This window comes from Perca fluviatilis, chromosome 4 (assembly GCF_010015445.1).
Source record: "Perca fluviatilis chromosome 4, GENO_Pfluv_1.0, whole genome shotgun sequence".
NCBI lineage: Eukaryota > Metazoa > Chordata > Actinopteri > Perciformes > Percidae > Perca > Perca fluviatilis.
Window position 1 is genome coordinate 4708434 of NC_053115.1, and position 27227 is coordinate 4735660.

The window sequence follows — 27227 nt, forward strand, 5'->3', positions numbered from 1 at the left end:
TCTGTTTTCGTCGCTTCGTCGATCTTTACTTCTATATATTTATAAGTAAACGCGTCAAAAAAAACAACAACTTTTATTTAAATAAGGATATTTCGAGGATAGAGTTCTTGTGCTTTTACGGCATGTAAATAGGCAACCCTGTGACGTTAACGTAGGTACGTGCGTTTTAATGCCCGGAACTGACCGTGTGGGTGGAGTTCTTCCTGTTAACAACGCTGAGCAACGGGATATGGGTGACCGATGCTGATATAATGGTGACTCAGATCAAGTGCACCCTTAGTAGCAAGAGAAGAAATGGTAAAATAGGTTTGGCGCGGCTGGTAGACTAGCAGCTGAGTGCAGAGGCAGAGAAACCTAGGTCAAATCCGCGGTCCAGCTGCTTTTTAGTATTTAAGGCGGGCCGAGAGACATTCGTACATTTACTAAGAGAGACTTGGTCCGGTTTAATTTGGGGTTCACCCTCAGTCTCTTGTCAGCCGTCTATTGAAGCTTGCCCTGCGCAGGCAGACGGGAATACCTTGAAAATGCCTCCCATCGATAATGACACCGGGAAGAACGAACTCAAATGTCGGATACAGCAGCTTATTGACTCCAATCAAGTGATGGTTTTCAGTAAAAGCTACTGTCCGTTTTGTATCAAGGTAAGGTATTTATTTTTTTCAAAGGGGACGATATCTTACTTTAGCTGGTCGGAAACTTCTACCTTCCACCCCGCGAAGTTGCACGGGATTGGTCTAATTGCTGGCTCTTCCTTGTCCCGTCCATTCACCCATGCAGTGACTTCGCTTCGTTGGAGGCTGAATACAAAGTTTATTACTAACAAATTTGCCGAATTACATAAAACAACGTCAAGCTGTTAATGTTAGATATAATTTACCATAGGTCAATATTTGGTGGAGAATGCCTAAGTTAATATCATTAAGTCACAGACGTGTTAACATCTTATCTGAACTTGGTCGCGCTTCTTAAAACCGTTAATTAACGTAGTGAAAATATCTAAAGTTATGGACTATTATGTAAGGACATAATAGTCCATAACCTTAGCTATTTTTACTGTCAAACACATCCTGTATACAAAGTAGCGCTTGTTTCTTTAACCCTTGTGTTGTCTTGCCGTCGGCCATGCAACTTTGTGTTTTTCTGGGTCGAAATTTCAACATTTTGTTTTTCTTTTTCTACACTTTTCTTGACATTTTTGTCTATTTTATTCAAATTTTTTTGGTCACTTTTGGCGTATTTTTTATGTTTTTGTCCATTTTTTTAACAAGTTTTTGTCACCTTTGACGATGTTTTTGATAGGTTTGTTTTTTTTTTGGTCATTTTCTTTCAGCGTTTTAAAAAAACATATTTGTCATAGTTCTGATATAGAAAATTTTTGTAAACGGGTCATATTTAACCCGAGGACAACAGGAGGGTTGAAGTTAGCACAATTTGTGTTTTTTTTTGTCTTTAAAACTCTGTCTTCCGCCAATTTAGCACACAGGGGAGGCTGTTAACGTAAGCTAACAATTAACAGGATTAACATGATAGGATTTTCTTGAAACAAAGCAATCTTTGACTAATTTTAATGATACATTTGGAGTATTTCGACTATATTCAAATCAAGCAATTTAAAGGTAACCTTTTATAATAAGGAAAGGTTGTTTCGGTGTTTATTGGTGTGTTGCGTGTATTTGGGCTAGGGAATATGTGAACTACCACGATTGAGGAAATTAATATAGGCTAAGATTAAATAAAACATATGTTTCTTTGTAGGTGAAAGACTTGTTCAAAGAGCTGCAAGTCGATTGTAATGTGGTGGAGTTGGATCTCATAGGTAAGTTGAGATGTTTTGTTCAGCTTGCAGTGTAAGTGCAGTGCTATATTTTGTTAAGCAGACTGACTTAGGTTTGTAAAAAAAAACAACATAAAATGTATGGAGTATGAAAGCAAGTTAAAGTTCCGTGCATTCACTGTGGTCAAGGATTTCGTCTTGGGTACAATGTTCTTGATTTAATGATGCTAAAATCTGTTATAAAAGCACTTCAAGAGTGGTGCATCGGTAACCCTTTACGTCACCTATTTAGCAAATCAAAAACAATGTATACACATTGAATACATGTTTGATAACCGACCATAATGTAGTCGTAAGTAGATATAGGTGTTTATTAATGCATTTGTGAACAACCATAACTCATGAGTGGAGGCTGGTGTACATACGAGATGATGTATGAAAGTATACTAAAACACAGTTGTAATAAAATGTGTTTTTACATGAGAATTGTTGACAAATGTGATACATTAATAAATGTCCTTTTATCTACTTACAGGGCTTTATTAACGATTTATTTTTTATTATCGGTTAATCTGCCGATTATTTTCCAGATTAATCGTTTGGTCTAGAACATGTCAGAAAATTAAAGAAACTGGGAAGGACGTTTTCCACGAAGTCCAAGATGAAGTCTTTAAATGTCTTATGTCAGTCCGAAACCAAACTTATTCAGTTTAATGATATAAAACAGAAAAGAGAAGGAGATCTCTATATTTGAGAGGCTGAAAACTGCATTTTCTGCCATTTTTGCACGAAAAGTAACTTTACGATTATCAAAATAGTTGCTGATGTTTTTTTTCTATTGATCCGCTAATCGATAAGTCGGTTAATCATTGCAGCTCTACTTCCAACTACATCATAGTGTTATAAACTATTATTTATTCAATGTTTATGTAGAGCTTATAAATGCTAAGTACGTGTTACTGGTGTTGCCTTGCTTCATTTATTATGATGTAAATATAAAATGTATTTTTCATGGTTGCGTTTATGTCCACACAGTGGAAAATTGTCCTCCGTGATATAGAAGGGATGTTGTGGTAGCTGTTCTCTTCCTTAGTAGCAGCACAAAACGTGCTGAGTCACTCACTGCCTCGGGCCATATCTTAGTAAACCCTTATCTCACTGCTCTGTCCTGCAGAGGTGTTTCTGTCACAGTCTCGTGTGTTTTTGATGAAGGAAGTATAGAGGGAAACTGATGATTAATCAATGAATGATTGAAGTACTTGATCACCATTAGGAATATGTTCAGAATATTCAGAAACCAACACAACTTTACCTAAGGGAATGCTTATCACATCAGTTTGTAGCACTTTTGTTGGGCTGCTAACTTCAAATAGATTGACAATACTTACCGGGGATTTCCACTGGATGCGTAACAGCTGCGGACCGGCTCCGCTGCGTGTCTGCTGCGTGCTCCGCCGTCCGACAATACCCACCGGGTCCGGATTTGATGCGGAACGGCTGCGGCCGTGACTGACAGCTGAAGTCACGAGGACCGCGAATTCAGGTAGAATAGAACCACAAAACCAACAACAGTTAGTTTCCATTCAGAGGACTAGAGGGGAAACGGCTCTGAGCTATGTCTTCAAGGTGTAGTGCTGCAGGGAAATATGATCCGCGTGCGCGGGTGTATATTGGCAAAACGGATATTTATTTTTTTTGAGCAACCGGCTTTTATCGCGCCATTGCGTTGTGCAGGTGCCGAAGAGCTCGTCAGCGTCCAAAAATAGAAGCTCATGTACTGCTGGACATTTGATGAAACTGGGACGCGAGGCCGGGGACGCGAGACGTTCCGCGGTCAGTCTGTGGAAATGCACAGATTGACTTTAATGGAAACCTAATGACTCCGTCGACGTTCCGGAGACGTTCCGCATCCAGTGGAAATTGCCGGTTAAAGGTCCCATGACATGGTGCTTTTTGGATGCTTTTATATAGGCCTTAGTGGTCCCCTAATACTGTATCTGAAGTCTCTTTTATATAGGCCTTAGTTGTCTCCTAATACTGTATCTGAAGTCTCTTTTATATAGGCCTTAGTGGTCCCCTAATACTGTATCTGAAGTCTCTTTTATATAGGCCTTAGTTGTCTCCTAATACTGTATCTGAAGTCTCTTTTATATAGACCTTAGTGGTCCCCTAATACTGTATCTGAAGTCTCTTTTATATAGGCCTTAGTGGTCCCCTAATACTGTATCTGAAATCTCTTTTATATAGACCTTAGTTGTCTCCTAATACTGTATCTGAAGTCTCTTTTATATAGGCCTTAGTTGTCTCCTAATACTGTATCTGAAATCTCTTTTATATAGACCTTAGTGGTCCCCTAATACTGTATCTGAAGTCTCTTTTATATAGGCCTTAGTGGTCCCCTAATACTGTATCTGAAGTCTCTTTTTATATAGGCCTTAGTTGTCTCCTAATACTGTATCTGAAGTCTCTTTTATATAGGCCTTAGTTGTCTCCTAATACTGTATTTGAAGTCTCTTTTATATAGACCTTAGTGGTCCCCTAATACTGTATCTGAAGTCTCTTTTATATAGGCCTTAGTGGTCCCCTAATACTGTATCTGAAGTCTCTTTTATATAGGCCTTAGTGGTCCCCTAATACTGTATCTGAAGTCTCTTTTATATAGGCCTTAGTGGTCCCCTAATACTGTATCTGAAGTCTCTTTTTATATAGGCCTTAGTGGCTCCTAATACTGTATCTGAAGTCTCTTTTATATAGGCCTTAGTGGTCCCCTAATACTGTATCTGAAGTCTCTTTTTATATAGGCCTTAGTGGTCCCCTAATACTGTATCTGAAGTCTCTTTTTATATAGGCCTTAGTGGTCCCCTAATACTGTATCTGAAGTCTCTTTTATATAGGCCTTAGTGGTCCCCTAATACTGTATCTGAAGTCTCTTTTATATAGGCCTTAGTGGTCCCCTAATACTGTATCTGAAGTCTCTTTTATATAGGCCTTAGTGGTCCCCCTAATACTGTATCTGAAGTCTCTTTTTATATAGGCCTTAGTGGTCCCCTAATACTGTATCTGAAATCTCTTTTTATATAGCCTTAGTGGTCCCCTAATACTGTATCTGAAGTCTCTTTTATATAGGCCTTAGTGGTCTCCCTAATACTGTATCTGAAGTCTCTTTTATATAGGCCTTAGTGGTCCCTAATACTGTATCTGAAGTCTCTTTTATATAGGCCTTAGTGGTCCCCTAATACTGTATCTGAAGTCTCTTTTTATATAGACCTTAGTGGTCCCCTAATACTGTATCTGAAGTCTCTTTTATATAGGCCTTAGTGGTCCCCTAATACTGTATCTGAAATCTCTTTTATATAGACCTTAGTTGTCTCCTAATACGGTATCTGAAGTCTCTTTTATATAGGCCTTAGTTGTCTCCTAATACTGTATCTGAAATCTCTTTTATATAGACCTTAGTGGTCCCCTAATACTGTATCTGAAGTCTCTTTTATATAGACCTTAGTGGTCCCCTAATACTGTATTTGAAGTCTCTTTCCCGAAATTCATCCTTGGTGCAGAATTACAGCCACTAGAGCCAGTCCCACAATGAGCTTTCCTTAGGATGTACCATTTCTGTGTCTGTAGCTATTGAGGAGGAGAGGGGTGGGGGGGGGCGTGGCCTTGACCAACTGCCATGCAGATTGGGAAGATTCCAGATCGGCCCATCTGAGCTTTCATTTTCTCAAAGGCAGAGCAGGATACCCAGGGCTCGGTTTACACCTATCACCATTTCTAGCCACTGGGGGAACTCATATTGATGTTAAAAAACCTCAAAGTGAAATTTTCATGCCATGGGACCTTTTTAACCCTTGTGTTGTCTTCCCATCGACCATGCAACTTTGTGTTTTTTCTGGGTCGAAATTTCAACATTTTTTATAACTTTTTTCACCTTTGGCGATGTTTTTGTCACTTTTTAATTTTTTTTTTTTTTTTTTTTTTTTTTAAGCATTTAAAAAACTAAAGTCCTAGTTTTGATATAGAAAGTTTTTGTTGACCCGAGGACAACAGGAGGGTTAAGTTGTGGGGTATAACTGCTGGGGGGAAGTTTGCCCGCAAGAGGAAACTTGACTTGACAAAGTCATATCTTGCAGCTAAGGCAGAAAAAAGTGTTTCCACAGTTAGTGGAGTGAATGATTTTGACCAACATGTTGGCAAGCAAACATCGGGTTGACATCCGGTCTAAATTAGTAGGAATAATAAACTTCAGTTAACCATAGCAACAGTGCTGCATTGTTTTACTGGTCAACTCTGACTGGTGTAACAGACTTAACCATGGGTTAAACTGACCACATAGAAACACTTTGAAAAGAAGGTGACTATTTGAGTGCAGCCTTTTATTTTTACTTGTAAGTGTCCGTGTTGAAAGCACAAAATTACGAAATCAGTGAAAGACGCTTTGTGTGATGTAGAGCTGCAAAGCTTAATTTATTAATTGTCAACTATTAAATTAGTCGCCAACTATTTTGATAATCGATTATTTGGTTTTAGTCTTTTCTTTTTTATAAAAAGTAATAATTCTCTGATTCCAGCTTCTTAAATGTGAATTTATCTTTTGGTTTCTTCACTCCTCTGTGACAGTAAACCAGACATTTGAGGGCATCATCTTGGTCTTTGGGTTTTCTAACATTGTAAAGACCAAACAACTAATCGATTTTTAATTGAGAAAATAATTGACAATTATTTTTGCCTATTCATTGTGTATTACTCATGCATTTCCATATGAAAAGTAGATGTACTGAATGGATGGTTGTTATTCAACAACTCTATTAACTTTCACTTAAACCACATTAACCCTTCTGTCTAGAGGATGGAACTAACTACCAGGAGATGCTGCTCGAGATGACCGGACAAAAAACTGTTCCTAATGTCTTCATCAACAAGACGCACGTTGGCGGCTGTGACAACACAATGAAGGTGAGGAGCAAATGTGTGCACCTAATTGATTGTCTTACAGGGATTTTCCTCTTTTGTGCTCCAAATCCTTGTTTTACACCACTGTAAATGTTGGTGTATATGTCCTCAGCATGAAATGTTACTCAATCAAGTGTCTTATTCAGATGCCAGAAGCTATCCAAAGAGCCTGTTTGGCTCAAGCTGAAGCTCTTTTTGCATAAAAAGGATTCCTGAAATGCGTTTTTAATGCCAACCACAGATTAAGAATAATCGGTAGGTCTTTGTCAAAGCAGACATGGCAGGAATGGAAGTGACCTAACCAAAACATCTAGGTGTGCCAAGGGGCAGTGTTGGGCACGCTATTTGGAAAGTGTAGTGAGCTAAGCTACCAATTATTCTACATTATACCATGGTCTGGGTGAATACTTGATTCTGATTAGCTGCAGGGTGTCCATTTAAAAAAATAAATAAATAAAATAAAGGATGTAGGACACCTACTAAAGGAGTTCCGGTGAAACTGACTGTTTACATTACGTTGCTACCACAGAAATGGCAATAAAATAAACCTGAACAAGCTTCCTCTGGAGTGATTGGAAATGTTTGGATGCCACGGGTCGGACACGCAGCCATCACTGGAATCTAATTCTACCAATAGTACAATACTAATAATAGTGTAGCCTAATCTTTGTCTGCAACTTTGCATAAATGCCAGGTTCAAACAGAATTAATAGACAGTATTGTTAAATTAACAGTAGAGCCGTGCTCAGAATACGAGGTCGACTGAGTTGAATCGAGGCCTGTGCTGACAGAGCATGGCTAACGAGAAGCCCTGTCGGAGTAAAGACAGCTGTTACTAATGCCAGCGGTTTTGAAAAAAAAAGCTCTGTTAAATATGAAATGTTTTAGTCATTCTGACTAGATTTGAAATGGGTTATGCATATTGTCACTACATGATCACCATTGGGGCCACATTGTGTTATTTGTTTCTGTCAGGCTCATAAAGACGGCAGCCTGCAGCAGCTACTGAGCAATAATGAAGCTTATGACTACGACCTGATAGTCATCGGAGGAGGCTCTGGGGGCCTGGCCTGCTCAAAGGTGACCCTATTAAATGCAGCACATTTCCAGTCTTAGCTGAGCTTAGCCAGCAGCTTGCATACAGTCTGCAGAAACGTATTAATAACTTAAGGATTCATGCAATGATGCAGTAACATTGGCTCTGACAATAGGAAGCTGCTGCATTGGGGAAGAAGGCCATGGTACTGGACTATGTTGTGCCAACACCAAAAGGAACAACCTGGGGTAAGATGCTTTCACTTTAGGATACCTAGTTACGTGATTAGAGCTGTGAAAGATTAATCGATTAGTTGTCAAGTATTAAATTAATCGGCAACTATTTTTTTGATTTTATAAATTAAAAAAATCTCTAATTCCAGCTTCTTTTAAATGTGAATACTTTTCTTTTTTTTTTTTAGTCCCTTAGTACAGTAAAATAAATATCTTTGAGTTGTGGACATAACAAGACATTTGAGGCGCCATCTTGGCCTTTGGGAAACACTGACACGTTTCACAATTTTTTTGTGATGTTTTATAGACTACACAACTAATTGAGAAAATAATCAACAGATTAATATAAAAATTTTTTTTTTTTTTCCACGTGAAACGTGTATATTTTAATCTCATTTGGTCTTGAACTCACTCATGTGTCTTTTTTGGGGTAGAATGTTTTTTGTAATTTTTTTAAACATCTGCATTCCCAAGAAGCTGATGCACCAGACGGCCGTGCTGGGCACCGCCATGCAGGACGCACGCAAGTTCGGCTGGGAGTTTGACGAGACAGGTGAGGGCTCAGAGCACCGGCCCCGGAGGTCACGAAGGGGGGACATCACACCGGTTTGCCGCGGTAAATCAGAGGCAAACCATGTCAGTAGTCTGTACTTGTTGGGGTTCCACTGGTTCCACTGACGGCCGTCGTTCTGTCTGTTCTCAGTGAAGCACAACTGGGAGACGATGAAGACGGCGGTGAACAACTACATTGGCTCGCTGAACTGGGGCTACAGGGTGGCACTGAGAGACAAGAATGTCAACTATGTCAATGCCTATGCAGAGTTCATTGAACCACACAAAATCAAGGTAAATGAGGGGCGCCTGGGTAGCTCACCTGGTGGAGCGCGCGCCCATGTAAAGAGGTTCACTCCTTGACGCAGCGGTCGCAGGTTTGACTCGGAGCTGCAGCCCTTTGCTGCATGTCATTCCCCCTCACTCTCCCCTTTCATGTCTTCAGCTGTCCTATAAAAATAAAGGCCTAAAATGTCCAAAATATAATCTTAAAATCAAGGTAAATGAGTACTTATGATATAAAGGAACCTTGACTTTCCTTGTACAGATGATTAACTGGCATTTCTGGTTTAAGTTTCAGTCTCAGGGCTGTCTGCTCTGAAATGTTGTTTAACCTGTTGTGGCAACCTGTGTTTGTCTTGTTGTTGCTAAACATTTAATCTCCATAATTGGATGCCTTAGAGCATTGTTGTTTTTGCCTTTCCTAATTGTGATCACAGAACAGGCTTCACCCAAAGCAAAAAGAAAAAGCGTCCTGCCCATCGTTGACAGAAGTTTTTTTTCACTGTATTTTTCTGACAGGCAACAAACAAACGGGGGAAGGAGACCTTTTACACAGCGGCCAAGTTTGTCTTGGCTACAGGCGAGAGGCCGCGCTACCTGGGCATCCCTGGAGACAAGGAGTACTGTATCACCAGGTGAGGGCACAATTACATGGTGGCTGTAACACCACCAGCCCTATCTAATGACAGGCTGTGTTACTAGAAGCCTTATCCAGAGCTCATTTTTAGATCAGAAGGTGGGTTCAGCAGATGTCTCTTGGCACAGTGTCTGATCTCTGAAAACACAAACGCACAGTTCATGGATGTTGATACGTTTGCATCCTCGGCGGGTGGCTTTGTCTCAGGGCATCCGTTAATCTCCCAGCTGTGTAAATGTTATGTAAGATTGTCCCCAGGAGTCTTTGGTGATTATGCTGATGTTTTGGCAGCCTACAAATGATCTTGTGCTGCTCACTTAGTCCTACAAAATCTCAAAACCAAAGGTTGTGTGATGTAAGACACAACCCCAGCCTGGTCACTTCCTTTTGTGTGGAGAGAGGAGTGCCGCTGTCAAAATGTTAGTTTTTAAACAGCAGCAGCAGGTGTTATTTTTAACCACAAAATCCCCTATCACTGAGAAGCATATGGAAACTTGAGAAGATATTGTTAGCCGAATAGCACTGTAGCTTCATGTTTCACCGCTCGCTTTGTTTGATATCCTCTCTGCCTGCCTGTGTTTGTCCACCAGTGACGACCTCTTCTCGTTGCCCCACTGCCCGGGAAAGACCCTTGTGATCGGGGCATCGTACGTGGCTCTGGAGTGCGGTGGTTTCCTGGCCGGCCTGGGTCTCGATGTCACCATCATGGTCCGGTCCATCCTGCTGAGGGGCTTCGACCAGGACATGGCCAACCGTGCCGGAGAGCACATGGAGGAGCACGGTGTCAAGTTCCTCCGCAAATACGTCCCTGTAAAGGTGAGTGTTAACTAGACTGACTAGAGAGTATTTTAACTGAGTCAGCCCTTTCATTTACACACACAGCAATGTAAAGCATGTTGGACTAGCTGCAGTGGAAATGTGTACAACCCATCAAAATTACAGCACATGCTTCAGGAAAGATTCCTTTCATTTGACAATTTTAATCTTACTTAAAGGTACAGTTGGTAGTTATCAGACTTTGAACGGTGTAATTATACAGCATCCGATTAACTGCAGGACCATTTTGCATCATAAGTTTAATATCTCAGGTAGACATTTGACAGAAGCACAAAAATTTTGCCCTTTGACGTGTGTGTGTGTGTGTGTGTGTGTGTGTGTGTGTGTGTGTGTGTGTGTGTGTGTGTGTGTGTGTGTGTGTGTGTGTGTGTGTGTGTGTGTGTGTGTGTGTGTGTGTGTGTGTGTGTGTGTGTGTGTGTGTGTGTGTGTGTGTGTGTGTGTGTGTGTGTGTGTCAGATAGAGGAGCTGGAAGCAGGCACTCCTGGCAAGCTGAAGGTGACAGCCAAGTCCACAGAAACCGATGAGCTCATCGAGGGAGAGTACAACACTGTATGTACTGATCAGTTCACACTTCCCATCTGTAAACGTTGTAGAATACTGTGGAAATTATTTGATGTTTCTTTCTGGGCCAATTTTGTAAAGTATTCAGTATTTTACATACATACATACTAATATAGAACAATTTGTGAAATAATTGAGATTAAAACTCATGTTTATTTCTTAATCAACATTCTTATTTCATAATTATTATTCATTGCATTTTTCATGACTGTAGTGTTGTCGTCATCATCCTCTCACCTTTCAGCCAATCACATTTCCCCTGTTGGCTCCTGCTAGCTTGAGCAACAACAATGCTAAAATTATTCAACTGAGTCAACCAACTAGAAGCTGCTGTAAATAAACACACCCTGTGTTCTAATGCCCATACTACCATACCATTTAATATTCCAGAAGAAAATTAAGTATGTCTCAATACATAGTATGTGTTACGGCCAAAGCAAACAAACACAATTTAAATGTGACCGTCAACATATTTAATAACCCCAAACCCGAGGATAGTTAAAGTAAATGAAGGTTTGTTCACACATTAACGATTATTGATTAAACCAAAATTATGGGAGTCTGGAGGTCTGGCCAAAAAGAAGGAAAGAAGCCTGAGCCATTGTCAAATGCAGTATGCCAAAAAATACCAGGCTGTCCCACTGCATTTGGCTAATCTGACCCACAATCCTTTGTGCCGCATGTATGATCAAGTGGGTCAAATTTCAAGGTGCAATGTTATGAAGAAGTAGTATGTGGAACTCAGCCATAGACACAGCCACAACCTACACAGTAAACTTATTTAGTATTGTAGTATTTTTTTTATTTTTTTTTTAAAAAAAAGGCTGCTAATGCTACCAACCAAGCATTATCAATTCATCTAAAAGCAGAAATAATCCAACTAACCACTACCTTTTTTTTCTTTTCTCTAGTTTTTACAACTTATGTGTTGTCTCAAGCCTACATCTAGCCATTCTTGTGTAAATAAAAAAATAGGAAGGACCCAAGGACTTCCTTTTTTTTTTTTTTTTTAAACTACAATCTATTTCCTTGTTCTTCAGGTGTTGATAGCAGTGGGCCGAGACGCGTGCACAGACAAGGTTGGCCTGGACAAGGCAGGGGTCAAAGTCAACCCCAAGTAAGTTTATTATCTCATTGTATATCTTTACTTTTCCTACATAAGTCTGTCCCATTATATGGGGCGGCCTGTGCCTTTAAGACTTGTGGTACAGTCACGGTGATTCAGCAGTTTTTCCCATGGCTAGCTGCAGGGGTGGTGTGAGTGTGTTGGGAGATTTGGTAGGGAGAGAGGAGAAGTATCCCTGTACAACATATCAGCTGCTTTTTAACCCTGGTGTTTTCAAAGCTTTTTTTATATCAGAAAATTGGGGGTGTTTTTGTTTTGTTTTTTTCTTCAACCAAACTGCCCGAATTAACATGGATGTAATTTTGGGTGTTTTTATTCAATTTTATAGCATTTGACTAAACTAAACGTTGAAAGAAACGAGTCCTGTGATCCACTCAACATCCTCTGATCTTAACTATTAAATGAGGTATAATGTCATATAAATTAAGTTTATTGACCATCAATTAAAGAAGCGACAAAAAGGTGAAATAAATCTCTAAATCTAAAAGTTTTTCGTGCTGGTGTCCTTAATATTGGACTCAATTTTGGGTGATGACTTTTATCAATACATTTTCTGTTGCCCTCTTTTGTTCTGCATAACTTTAAAAAACTAGAGTTAAAGGTAAAACAGTCTTATAAAGTCATTGGTTTTGCAATTGATTATTTATTCCAATATTAGAAGTATAGAAAATGTAGCCACTATTTTGTGAATGACTAAATGGTTCAGGTATGAGGCCGACAGGAATTAAGACAGCATGAGGCCAGCTTAAAAGAGCGCTCGGTGGGTCACATGGACCCAGTCTTATGATGTTAGTAGTACTCTCATGAAGCCGACACACAGCCAGAGGGCCACTGGGTCCCGGGGCCATCAACAGGTGTGTTGTTCTGCTGCTGTACAGTGTAGAATATATGGCTTATATGAATACTTCTATAGTTTGTTTGGTTACACTTTATTTGAAGATATCTACATAAGAGAGACCTGACACTGTCATGAATGTGTTATAGGGCTTTGACTCCGAACTTCATTATTCGAATATCATTCCAATATTAAAAAAAATAATGATATTCGAACGAATATTAGCCAGCCCTTAATATTCAAACCTGTTATGGGCATTATTTTTTACATGCGTTTGCTTGTAAACGTTGTTTTCAGTTCAGATTCCGAGGCTTTTTCACGCATTTCAAAATGTAACTACACGTCGCGGCGACGCACGTCTCTCAGCCGTGGCTCGGTAGCGTTGCATTCCCCCCGAATTCTCAAAGAAGGCAGGCTGGCCCAGGGCCAGGCCAGACCAGGGCCAGGCCAGGACCAGGGCCAGGCCAGCTCAGCGGCGTCTTTCTCCCGTCGTGTTCCGCTGTCTCTCCTACCTACACCGGCGCCGCACCCTGTCCCTTCTCCCCTTTCTACCTGACTGCTCAGTGCTGCTGCACGTGAGGAGAGAGCACAGAGGGGAGGGCGGGGCTGCTCCTCAGTCACACAACAGAAGAGAGAGGTGACTGTTTCGGCGGCCACAGGAGAGAAATACATTGCGTGCTCGCTGGACGACTTTTTTTTATTCATTTTTTTATTTTACAGAAAGTCGCTGTCTTTTCTACAGAAAGTCGCCAGATTTGTCGCTAGTCGCTTTTGTAAAAAAAAAAAAAGTCGCTAAGTTAGCAACACCGCCCACACACAGTGGCTCGACGCACACACCAGCACACGAGTATAAACATCAGACCACTTACGCAGGCTACGGTGAAAGCTCCGAACTTCCTGTCGAAAGCATACTGTTTGTGTTTAATCCAGGGTCTGACTTTTATTTTTATTTTTTTAAACTGAAGGCATTTAATGGTCTAAATATTATTAATAAATATTCGAATATATTCGAATATTAATATTAATAAACAAACAAACTTCGAATATGATTTTTGGGCAAAAGTCAAAGCCCTAATGTGTTAAGGTTTATGACGTAACACTTCTATGTGTCATTCGGTTTTTGTCATGACAAGGTAGGGTTAGGGTTCATGTGTCATGACTGTCATGTGTTCATGACAGTGTCATGTCACTATTATGTAGATACCTTCAAGTAAACCGTTCGTTTTTCAATTCTTTCCTTAAGCTCACTTAAAGGTGCAGTAGGTAAGACTTATAAAACTAACTTTCTGTTATATTTGCTGAAACTGACCCTATGTTTGAGTAGAACTACATGAAGCTGGTCATTAAAAAGAAACGGCTTCTCTGGCTCCACCTGCAGCCTGTAGTGTATTTTGGAAAAATCCACCGCTCCCTGTTCAGATGCACCAATCAGGGCCAGGGGGCGTGTCTAACTGAGTGTCAATCACTGCTCAGGCACATGCATTTCATAGCGTCCTGCCCTCCCCCACGCACGAGCTGCAGACAGGCTTCCTCCTCTTCCCCCCTCTTCACACGCGTTCTATTGTGCACAGCTCTCCCTTGTGGGGCGAGGGGCTTAGGAGACTGTTTGGGCTTTAGTGGAAAGGGGGGAGGGACTGAGAAGTTCCTGAGAAGAAATTGTTTTTCCTGGATCTTCACAATCAATGGATAGATGGTCCTCTGCTCTATGGATAAGGGCAGTTGTGGGGGTCCTTTGTCCAAATATCTCGTTGACCTAAGACATGTTGATTCAAGTAGGAATAACTACTAGCATTAAAGTGCCCATATTATGAAAAAATCACTTTTTCTGGGATTTGGGGTGTTATTTTGTGTCTCTGGTGCTTCCACACACATACAAACTTTGAAAAAAATCCATCCATGCTGTTCTGAGTGAGATACGATTTCTGAATGTGTCCTGCCTTCAGTCTCCGGGTGAGCTGTTCAAAATCTGCACAGCTTTCTACGTCCCTAGCCGAAACGAGCTGGCTAACTGCAACTGTTAGCATGCTAGCGTTAGCAAAGCACTACAACACACAAGTTCACCATAATCTACAAAACAACTACTTACATGTGCGCCCTCGTTTAGAAGAAGTCTCCCAGCTAATCCTGCCTTGTAACTGACTGAAGTTGGAGAAACAGCCTCTCTTTTACTGTCTTTGGAGCTAGCTGACATGATCTACAATCTGAGCTACTGCGCAATCAAAGAGTACAGAAGAAAAGATGTCTCACTCTGTAGCTAAAACAGAGACCAGGTGAAAAGAGGAGCTGCAGCAGTGAGAGAGAGCTGTGCAGTACAACAAAAATATGGTGTTTCTTTTAAAATTAAACCATGTAAACCTATTCTGGTATAACCTTAAAATACAGTTATGAACCTGAAAATGAGCATAATATGGGCGCTTTAAGTAAAGTCATTCACATTTTAAATGCAGCATGGTAGGTTCTTCCTCGCTGATCTCTCCGTACCATCCTCTAGGAATGGAAAGATTTCAGTCAACGATGAAGAGCAGACCAATGTGCCCCACATCTACGCCATTGGAGACATTCTGGACGGCAAGTGGGAGCTGACTCCTGTAGCCATCCAGGCTGGCAAGCTGCTGGCACGACGCCTCTACGGGGGCTCAACGCTTAAGGTACATCGGCTTTAAGAGACACTTACACATACCGTCACAATGATAATTTGTATGAACAGTAAAACGCAGTCTATCAATAAATGAAAGTGGCTGTAAATTTGTTAGACTTCTCCATGATTCATATTAATGGTGAAGCTTTTGTTTATTTAGTCATACAGTGAGAAAATGTATGGAAGAAAACCAATTGAGATGCATTAACAATTATTCGACAATAAGTGAATTGTTGCATTCTGAAGGGAAATTTAACAGGGAAGTGCGTAGAAATTCCAGTCCAACTTGTGTTTGTATTGTAGAATTAGTTTTTAGTTTAACATCGACACGTTAACTATGATCACAGGACGTGGCAGTCTGAATCTACCTGAAAGGGTTATTTACTTTAGCTCATTACAATACTCCAAAACCCTTTTTCTCAGTTGACGTCAAATGGGCCACTCTTGAATAATGACTGGAATAATGTGGGACATGCGCCAGCAAAGAGACTTTTATTTCCTTTGACAAACAGCAGGTAACTGTCTTTCTGTGTTTGTGCAGTGCGACTATGTCAACGTTCCCACCACTGTCTTCACCCCACTGGAGTACGGCTCCTGTGGTCTGTCAGAGGACAGAGCCACCGAGCTCTATGGGCAGGACAACCTGGAGGTAACACACACACACACACACACACACACACACACACACAACACACACACACACACACACACACACACCCTGAATAATTCATTACCTATCTGTTTCACCTGTGAACCTTGTGACAGGCAGGAGTCCTACTTTGTAAATTGGGTTCCCAAAATCACTGTTATACTGTTTAAATGAGCAGATCTGGCTGGAAACATATTTGCAGTATGTCTCCTTAAGTTGAAACTTCTCATTTGTCTCTGAATTCTGTACATAGCTGACTCAGTTGTTCATGTTTTGTAATTTTGTACGGTCTTACGCAGTCTGTGTGTATGTGTTGCCTTTTGACCAGTTAACGAGCTCGTCCAATCAGATTCGTTTTGTCCGTGGTTTCCTTCAAGTTGCTGCTTGCGACCTGAAAGTGCCTTTTACAATTTGCCGATCTTTATTTCTACTTGTTTGTGCACGTGGATGGGTTAGTGTAGCCTTGTTAGAGCGTCCTGATCTGGCGAGCTCCAGTTTTCCACTCGCAGATCAGTCTGGCATCTTGAGATAGAGAAAATTTGGAGCCGTTCGCCAAACGACCGACCAATCAGCGTTGCTTTTGAGGCGGGTTTAGGTGTAATGCAAAGAGAAACATCTATCACCAACATAGGTGGTGATAGGCAGATGGTTTATCCAATCAGCTAACCAGTATTTTCAGACAGCGGTAGCCCTAATTCTGTTAGCCGCTCGCTAATGCTTTTTTCTCTTGGATCCTTCTTTTGGAATATGGACCGGGAACCTGAAATGGGGCCTTTTATTCCTAAATTCTAGTTACACAAGCGGCAAATATCCTTTACCGACATGCTGCTAGCTTACTGAGCTAACGAGCTATGCTTTGCCTGCAGCAGCAGGGGTAGCCTGGCTTGTGGTTGTATTTTCATACGCTTCGTTGATCTGATTGGTTGATTTGGCCCGTCTATTTCGCCCCTTCCCAAAAGTTCTCCAACAGAAAGTTCCCAGATGGATATGCCGAGCAAATGCAAAGCAATCCATCTGGCGGAGTCAGGTTAGTATGCCAGCCAGAAAATATATGCTGTATTACAGAATGAAACGGTACTATGAGCTCCTCTGTACACCCAGAAGACTTTGACTGTGGATTTAGTTGAACAAACCTTACCCTCCTTTTTAATTTCTTTAAAGGTTTAAAAGAAATTGCTGAAATGATGCTGTTATTCAGTGCTTATATAATGCAGCTTTGCTGTTCACACTGTGTAATAGACCATCGTTGTGTTCTTGGTTTCTGTGTTCAGGTGTTCCACAGTCTGTTCTGGCCTCTGGAGTTCACCGTGCCCGGCAGAGACAACAACAAATGCTACGCTAAGATCATCTGCAATAAACTGGACAACGTACGATTTTATTACTGCTTTTACACGCGCCGTATCAAATCTGAGCCTGGAGCAACCAGTAGCGTGTATCCCTTCCAGTGTCACGTGAATGATCGTGGTGTTGTTACTGTGACCCTGTCCCGCTGTAGGATCGAGTCATTGGGTTCCACTATCTGGGTCCAAATGCTGGAGAGGTGACGCAGGGCTTCGGTGTAGCCATGAAATGTGGTGCCACCAAGGAGCAGCTGGACTCCACCATCGGCATCCACCCAACCTGTGCTGAGGTAGGAAGTCGACAACTTTTTTTATATCAGTTTTTTATTTATTTTTTTACTTTCCATCTCTTAGTGGTCTGGTTTGGTTCAGTGTTCACATTCTTGCTTATAAACTTAATCAAACTAAACTAGTATAAATGAATCTGTCGCAACTAACCCCCACCCCCTCCCCCAACCATCTTGTCGGTGATTGGCTGGAGTTGTTTGTTGTATTTTGGTGCACAGCCTGTGCCCCCTAGTGTTTGTTTGACGTTTACGAGCCCTGTGTTGTCTCCCGAGACCGGGCTTTTTCACGGTGTGTTCAGGGGGGGGGCAGGCAGCTAGCGGAGCAAGGAGAGATGCCTACCATTTGAGACAAAAATGAAATCGCGCTGAACTCATAGTGCACCTTTTTAGTATCTTGGTTATGATCAGGTTTTTGGAGTATCTAAGTTATGCGTTGCGCACGTATGGATATGCTGTCTGGAGTACTCTTAATAGAAACCAGGACACTGTGGCATGTAATCGCTTGATCCTGGTTTCTGAATATTCTTATGTGGTACAGGCCGTAATGGATGACATGGTGAGGAATCAAGACACAGCTGCACTCATGTTCCATGTAAACATCGTCTCTGCATATGATGGAATAGGCTGGCTCACTTTTTAGACTTTTTACGAAACTAATCTTAGACTAATTAGTGTTGTACTAGACTAATCTAAGAGCAAAATGAAGACTGGCCCAATATTACAGACCAGTCTAAAATGTTTTTGTTAAACTCTCCCCAGTGCCCATCAAACATTTCCCGTTCAGCATGTTGCAATAGCATTCTGTTGACTAACCAGGACATGACAACATTTTCCAGAGCAAAATGTTTTTTGCACAACAAACATGTTGTGAAATCAAACCGAAAGCGGTGTATGATGCAGGTGTCCTGACTGTACGTTGCAGGCTGATTTGAATGCTTTGCACTTGGCTCCCATATACTGTCTGTGGTGAAATCGGAAAATGACTTTGGCTTTGCCAACGTCGTGAACGTTTTGCTTCCTGCTCCCTCACTGGGCTAGTTTCAAAAACAAAATCTAAATCTGTGTAAATGATCCTGTTGTGCCAGACACAGATTTGATCAGAATACATAACCGGGCAGGGGCTTAAAGTACCAACATGAAGAAAAGAAATTCAGTGGAAGAGCGTTTTTAATTCGGTTTAGTTTTTGCAGATTGCAAGCTGAATCAAAATGTAAATCTCTATTTAGTTTTGCCCACCGTGATACATGCTGTGCATTAATTAGCTTAATTTAAGCTCTTGCCATTACACATTCATTATGTTAATGTGGTGCGGTGATAATTGCAGCACATTAAGCTGCTCAATCGCCTCTGGTTTGAGGTTTTTGTAACAAAGTGCGGCCCGCAGGTCTTCGTTTTGAATGAATGCAGGACGCTGTTAATTTAACCATGTTGTGCTTATGTCAAAGTTTAATAATCTTTTTATGGAACTATACTTTCAAACAGCAATGTTCACTCAGAAACCGTCTTACGACCTCCAGCTCACCCAGTGGAGTGTGCGCTCCATGTAGGTGGAGTCCTTTGCAGCGGCCCGGGTTCGAGTCCGACCTGTGGGCCTTTGCTGCCACACACACACACACACACACACATCTTCTCCTCCCTTTCCTGTCTAGCCACTGTCACTATCTAATAAAGGGGAAAATCCTCCCAAAAAAAAGTCTTCATTCAAATAATTTAACCAATTTATTTCTACGTAGCTGTAAAAAACGTCCAATGTGCATTCCTGAAACGTGCAAATAGCCTGCAAAGGTGCATTCTAAAGCCGCCCCGCCTGATGTTTGTTTCTCCTTCCCCTTTTAGATCTTCACCACTCTGGATGTAACCAAGAGCTCTGGGGGAGACATCACCCAGTCCGGCTGCTGAGGTTAAACCCTGCGCGTTTAGCGGGCTGCTCTCATATTAGGCTCTCCTACCAACTCCTCTCATCTTAGTTTTTAAAGCTCCGCCTCCCCTCCAGCTGCTCCGTCTACAGGGCAGTTGTTTCTCAGGACAAACGTAACACCGTGGCCAGCGTCTGAATGAGCCTCGAGGCGACTGAAAGAATCCAGAGCTGAGGATGTGCAAGTCTCCAGCTCTGGCTGAGGTAGTTTGATATGAGGGCAGCCTGCTGAACAGCGGGGTTACTCTGCTGCTATTTCTCCTGGGCTCCACTAGTGTGTCCTTCTCAGAGGAGCACCAACACACACACTCTACTACTGAGAACGTGTGTGTGTTTGGGCTGTTTGTGACGTCCTAGCCCGTAACCTGAAATACTCGGGTGGGCGAGGATCGATGTCCCTCTGCAGAAGCGCCTGGCGGGGGCCCAAACCCTTCGTCCAACTCCCAACTTCAAACACTTCTCATCCACCCCCCAGTATACAGATTCCATACGGACTGGAATTGACTTCAATAAGACATTAAAATGTGCACACAACCAGGGTTTGAATGGATGCACGGCTCTGAACTCTGGTCCAGCTTGTGATGGAAACCTTCTGTAATCTGGTCTGTCTGTGCATGTATAGATTGACTGTCATCACGTCTTTTCTGTTGAGCCTTCACCATTCCACACATATTCCTCTTACCAGGTCTTTAGGATGAAATTGAGGCGCATACATGTTGCTGTCAATATGCGTCTTTTGCTATGTGGAGGCACTGGGGGTTTTCTGCCTTTTTTAAAGAGAACTATCTTTACAGGGTTCATACGTTTTGAAAAAACCTGGAAAAGTTATGGAATTTGAAAAATGCAAATTCCAGGCCTGGAAAGGTTTTGGAAACCTAAAAAGACCCAGAAAGTTTTGGGAAAGTCATGTAATGTTTTTTTTTAACACAGCATAATAATGTCATTAATAAATGTATTTTCACGTTGTCTTAACCTCAACGTTGTATTCGGGGAGAGATATGATTAATCCATCTATGAACCACAGACATTATCATTCATGTTATAGTTAAACCTCTGAGGGTAAACTTTAACACCGATTTGTATTCTTATTGTATAATGTCGACTGACATTTTCAGGAACACATAGTCATGGAAATTTGCCAAAAAGTCATGGAAAAGTATTGGTTAAAATGCGTATGAACCCTGTCTTGATCTCTTCCAAAGTATTTCTCTAAACAAGTCTGCAGAGAGATCATGAGTCGGCACCTTTCCAACCTTGATGTGCTGCATCACAACCCTTTCAGATAAAATTTAATGGAAAATACAACCGGAATTGTACCGAATGTTTAAAAAAAAGAAACCTTTTCTAAATTAAGTTAATGCTTGTTTGTTGCATCTTGCTGTTTGCCTCTGCTTTATGTGTATGTATAAAGATCTGTTCAATCTTCTAGAGGACGGCGTTCCAGCTGCTGTCGGTCATCTGTATGAATGACTTGTTTGTTGGTGTCAGACCGCTGTAGATGACTTCTCTCTAAAGATTTAATAAAGACTGAATTCTCCTTCAGTGTTGTCGCACTTTTTCACTTACACACTTCACTTTTCACACAAAACGAGCAGTTCTGCAGAGGACTTGTTCCTTAGCAACCTGCTCGTCACTTTCCGGAATAAAAACGTAACGGATGAAGTTACTTTCCAATATTTTCATATTGGTTTAATCCTCGTGTTGTCCACTATGCAACTTTTTTTTTTGTCTCTGTCCAAATAAAAAAAAATCTGCTTTTTCCAAGTTTTTTTTTTTTTTTTTTTCTGATGTTTTTGTCACTTTTCTTCTGCGCTTTTTGAAGCTTTTTCCATCATTTTTGTCACTTTTTTTCTATGTTTTATCAATTTTATTTATATTTTTTTTCCCAAATGCTATAAAATTGACAAACACCCAAATTCAAAGAAAGTAGTGAACTGATCATTTATTTTACTTGTAAAGAGCGTCATATGGAACCATCCACATTATTTTTTTTGGGACGTTTTGGTTGATTGAAACCCAAATTTCTGATCTAGAAACGTTTAGAAAATGGGTCAAATTGGACCCGAGGACAACAGGAGGGTTAACTGGCTGGTTAAGTCCTGGACTGGAAAAACCAGAGACCTGGTACTACAGTACATCAGGAGGATCCCTGTTATTTAAGAACTGATAAAAAAAAACTAGCAGGTTTCAGTCTAGTCCTATTCATACATATTCCATTTAGATATTAAGGTTATCTACTGTGTGTATATAAGACCTGTGCTGCTGCACTGACTGGATGACAGTCCTTTTCAGATTTTGCAACAACCACTATAGACTTTCCATGCATCCATTTAACAGAGGCAGCACAAAATGAACTTTATGGGTAAAAGTTTTCAATTTTACATGACATTTCTTTTACCATTTTCAGCTTCTCTGGTAATAAAAATCAGTTTATGGAAGTTACATTTTTTTTTTATGTTTTCGCATTATGAAGATGTAGACTACATTCAGACCTGGCATCTGTTGTCCTGTATGGACCCGAGTAATGCTCGTTGCTAAACAAGACATTATGAAAAAGGGCTGCATGCTTGATAACGCTCCAAAATGGCATATGAATTGGCATGTCATACATACGCCACTTATTGAGATCAGACTGCTGAAAATGGGCATTTTGAACATGCAAAATAAAGTAAAGTAAATAAAGAGCTTCTCTAATATTGATCAGAATGATGAAATAACACGTCTAAATAATCTGGGTTTTTAATCATTTCTGCAAAATATGTTAGTGTATTGGCTTATTAAATATTCTGCATTGTTTATTTCATAATGTCTCGTTTATTTCATATTTAACACTGTGGGGGTGCATAGCCACGCTGCAGCACAGCATGAATAACGAAGAGATGGGGTGGGTGGGTGTTTTGAGTGCTGCTAATGCACAGGTACAGTGGACCAAAATCAGCATCCTATTCATGTCCTCGACATCAGAGAGCTGGAGTAATAACAGCATCATTTCCTCCGGGCGTCTGTCTTTCTGTGGGACTATTCAGCCTCCACAAGTGGCGGTGCTGATCAATAGCGTGTGGTGCTGGTGTGAAGCCTTTGTTGGGTTCACACAGGCTCACATCTGAAAACACTGTCAACACCGCGGGCTGCCATGACAACTCAGGCTTTGATGAGTTGTATTTGAATGATTGACCCGTTTGATTGAGGACAACCAGTCCGTGATACGAGCTAATTGATTCACTGGTGTTTGTTATTCCAGTAGCGAAAGTCCTGTTTCAGTGTTTTGTGAGGCTGCGCTTGAAGGCTTCAAAGCTGCAAGGCACCTGAGCTCGTGCTACCTAACTGCTTATTCGCTTTATGTACAGTTTTTTGGTTTTATGTATATCCTCATAAAACCAAAGGAACGAGGAAGGAGTGGAGCGTGAGAGCACCAGTATCTCAACTGATCAGGACGACATCTGTGCAGCAAACCTGCCTTACCCTGCATCGAGGAGTTGATCATTCACTGAATTTATTTAGCTACCCAATAAAACAGCAACCTGTGAGTCCATGTGATTTAAATGTATACACCACAGTTCCCTTGTAATCGGCTGCACTTCATAAAGCAAAAACAATTGTGCAGAACAGTACATTTGTCAACTTTTTTGTAATGGTATGGGACCTCTCTCTGTCCCATAATAGATTACATTACATGTCATTTAGTTGATGCTTTCATCCCAAGCAACTTACAATTGCTATATACTGTATGTCAGAGGTTGCACACCTCTGGATCAACTAGGGGTTAAGTGTCTTGCTCAGGGACTCATTGGTAGAAGTATTGCAGCAGGAATCGAACCCAGATCTCCCACCCCAACAGCATGTTACATCCACTGCGCCACACACATTACACACAGGATTGAAATACACACACATGCTCACAGGGTGCCCAGGAAGCAAATTAGTAACGTCTCCAGCTACCAGTCCACCACTGTATTTTGGTCTGTGTGGACTTGAACCTGCAACCTTCCAATTTCCATCCCAACTCCCTACAGACTGAGCTACAGCCACCCAATAGCCACACGATAATGGCCTCGACAGTGCATCAGAGGCTTGTCCAACATTAGGCATTGGAAGAAAGGCTTTTTATTCCCAGCCCAGGTTTTAGTATATTGTCAAATAGAAAGGAGAACAAATAATTCTTGTTGTTTGTAGTCATTTTGTGTCTCTTTGTGACTCTTTTTGTGTCTTAAACGTCGTTAAAAGACTTTATTCTTTTTGTGTCTTTAACAATGTCGTTAAAAGCTTCTTTGTCCTCATGTTGTGGTCGTTTTGGCAACTCTTTCAGTGACAAAATGTCCTCCAAACGTCCAAGTATAACCAAATCATTTTGAGGATGTTTAGTGGTTTTGTATATAATTAGAGAATAGGTCAAACACATTTCATCAAAATGAATCAAACAATAGAGAAATTTTTCAGTGTCTTTGCCTTGTGGCCCTGTACTTTCTTACATTATTTCTAAGAATTGCAACAACCAACCAACTGATGCTAAAACTAAATCTTTTTACTCAACCACTCCAATAAGGAAGTGAGATTTAAAACTGCTAATGTTGGGACTGGAGCGGTGACAAACCAGTCTACTTCAGTCTGACCTCATGGAACTTAAATCTCTTAGCTTCCCTATGGCCAGTTTTATCTGTTTGTAGAAAAATACCTTTGTAATTATGTTTTAACGTTTTCACCAATACAGCCCTCATTTGAAAGGCCGTTTCCTTTGAGTCTTGCTACAGACAGCAGCTTCGTGGACGATGTAGGTCAGCACGAAGACAACGTGTCCTGGAAAGGCTGAGGTCGTCAGAAGGAAACTCAAGCCTTCGCTGACACCACGGAGTGTAATCACTGAGAAGTCAAAAGTCCTCCCTGTCTCACTATGACTTGCTAGTTTTACAATACACTCCTTATCATCGTTGCACAGCAGGAACTACTGTGAAACCCACACTCACGTAATCCAATCTCACGTATATCACAGCCGTGGATATTAATGACTGGAAAATTCCCCTGTGTTGTGCTTGCTGGAAATGATTAACGGTGAAATATGAGTTCAGGCCAGTCTGTGAGTTTCAAATGTATCAGTTTAAATGGAATGACATGCTGTTTGGTGATTGATTAATACGATATTTAGTCTTTATCTGAAACTGAGTCATGCAATCTGTAGTGGGTTTAGCTGTAAACGTTTCTGTCATTTCCTGTAAGTATCAGAAAAGTATATAAAGCTCTCTGCTTTTTATCGTAGAACAAGTCAGTTACAGCAGTGATTCCCAACCAGGGGTACATGTACCCCAGGGTAGAGCTGTAATCGGGCCTTAAAAGTTCGGCCTGACAAGTCCAGAGCCCGACAGAATTCGGCCCGAGCCCAACAAGTAGGCCTACATTTTGATTGACGGCTTTTTACAAGCCCGAAACCGTTTACAGCCCGACATTATTCAAATGTGCGCACGCACACAGCTCTTTTGCCTGTTTTAACATAATTTATTAATGACTAACGTAGGCTATCGGCCACTTTGGAACAAAGAAATAAATCTAATCGAAACGCATCGCCTGACCGCTCATTTACCGCGCAACCCGGAGCGCAAGCCCAAGTCGGGGCCGAGCCGGGGCCGAGCCGGGGCTGAGCCGGGGCCGAGCCCGTGTAAAATGATAGAAATTAAGACCAGTTCGGGCAAAGATCTTCAGCTCTACCCCAGGACACTTCTGCTGTTGCCAAGGGGTACGTGGAAAGTTCGTAGAGCGCTACCGCTGTAATTTGAACATGTATCAATTAGGTAAGAGAAAACTAGTTAGCAAGCGAGCACAGAAGTTTAAACAGATAGCTAAAAGTAATGGCTAAACAGTTCAAATGATTATGATTAGTAATGTACTGGATACCAGATTCCTAATAGTTAGCTAAAAGAAACTTTAGTGGATAAATGGTTGAAATATTCAGTTTCACTCTAAGTAGCATTAGCCTAGTAGGCTAGTAGTAGTATTGCTGACCAAACCAACCTTAGTATTGACAGTTCAATTTTATGAAAACTTGTTTTTTTATAATAAATAGTGTTATACATTTGGAACACACATTGGAAATCGATGAAGGGGTACGTGAGTTCATCTGACAGGGCTGTGTGTGGGGGGGGTACCTCGGACCAAAAGGTTGGGAATCGCAGACTTTAAAGGTTAAAGGTTAGCAGCTTTGTGAGGCAGGGTTGCCAACTGATCTATAAAGCCTTAAAACAAAAAATGACATTAAACATAATTGATTTAATGAATAAATAAAATATACCAAACACAATGTTTTCATATGATCTTACAACTTCCATCATATCAAAACTCCCCTCTTTGTTCCATTGTTCTGTGTAATGTCCCTTGATTATGAGGCGAGAAATAACATTTAGTTTTTTATAATATAAGTAATGATGACAGTAATCGGTTCCCATTAAGACATCCTACTTTCTATTGACACTTTTTTTCATTTCCTCTTGTTGGCCATGCAACTTTTTGTCTTTCTGGGTCAAAATTTCAAACTAAAACTTTTTTTTGACACTTTTGTCGCTTTCCCTGATGTATTTGTCACTCTTCCCGACGTTTTTGAGGCCTTTAAGAAGTTTTTGTCACTTTTTTCAAACTTTTTCCGACGTCTTTGACGATTTTTTCCTTCTCTTTATTTGACGTTTTTGTTGTTTTTCCCACGTTTTTGAAGCTTTTTCCGCCATTTTTGTTACCTTTTTTACTTTCTTTTATCCATTTTTTTTCTCTCCAAATGCTATAAAATTGAATAAATCAGCCAAATTCAATGAAAGTAGTGAACTGATCATTTATTTTACTTGTGAAGAGCGTTGTAGGGAACCATCCACGTTATTTGTTTTGACAATTTGGTTGAAAGAAACCCAAATTTCTGATATGGAAACTTTTTGAAAATGGGGGAGGGTTAGGAGGGTTAATACAGAAACAACGGGTGCAGACTTGTAAGAACTATGGCATTAGGAACACGATTTGGGCCATCCACTTTTGAATGAGACTTGGAAAGCAATCCTTAAACAAGCACATGACTTCTCTCCCTCTATCATAGACACACTTGTGACAGATGTAAATTATCTCCAGCTACCATTAATCTGATTCACATGGTTTGGTCATGCCTGCAAACTTTCTCTATAGATTTTTGTACACTCTGATTTTGCTTAGAGTCATTGGCCTTTAGAGGGCAGCACAGTCTCACAAATGTGTGCATCCTAGCCCTGTTAACCTCAGACCTACAGGCTACAGTATCTCCACAGCGGCCCTGTAAGCACCATAAGGACACTCTTCTCTGGACTGAAGAGTAGGTTTTTTGACAGTATCATACACTATACACCATCATTTGCCCCAGTCCATTACATCCTCAAAATGTGACGCACTTAAGGAATACTTTCTGCTGTGATAAGTTACCACAAACATTTCTTTGCATGAAAATGATTACATTATTATTCTGTTCATTCACACACAAAATGCATCATCATGTATTTAAGAATCTCTTTTTTTCTTGTGCATTGAAAAACATTGCTGCTCCATTTGTACACAATGTTCCCTTAAACCAGTTCCCTG

General features: G+C 40.9%; 1 protein-coding gene across 1 annotated transcript; it reads left to right on the forward strand.

Moving 5' to 3' along the window:
• The first annotated feature begins 247 nt into the window (after positions 1-247).
• On the forward strand, positions 248-21194 carry txnrd3 (thioredoxin reductase 3). The gene is made up of 16 exons (XM_039797343.1): positions 248-641; positions 1756-1816; positions 6618-6727; positions 7700-7804; positions 7936-8013; positions 8402-8546; positions 8697-8839; positions 9347-9462; positions 10055-10280; positions 10758-10850; positions 11903-11979; positions 15315-15471; positions 16003-16110; positions 17382-17477; positions 17606-17740; positions 19574-21194. The coding sequence occupies exons 1-16, from the start codon at positions 525-527 to the stop codon at positions 19634-19636; spliced, it is 1830 nt and encodes a 609-aa protein (XP_039653277.1). The 5' UTR covers positions 248-524; the 3' UTR covers positions 19637-21194.
• Positions 21195-27227: the final 6033 nt, after the last annotated feature.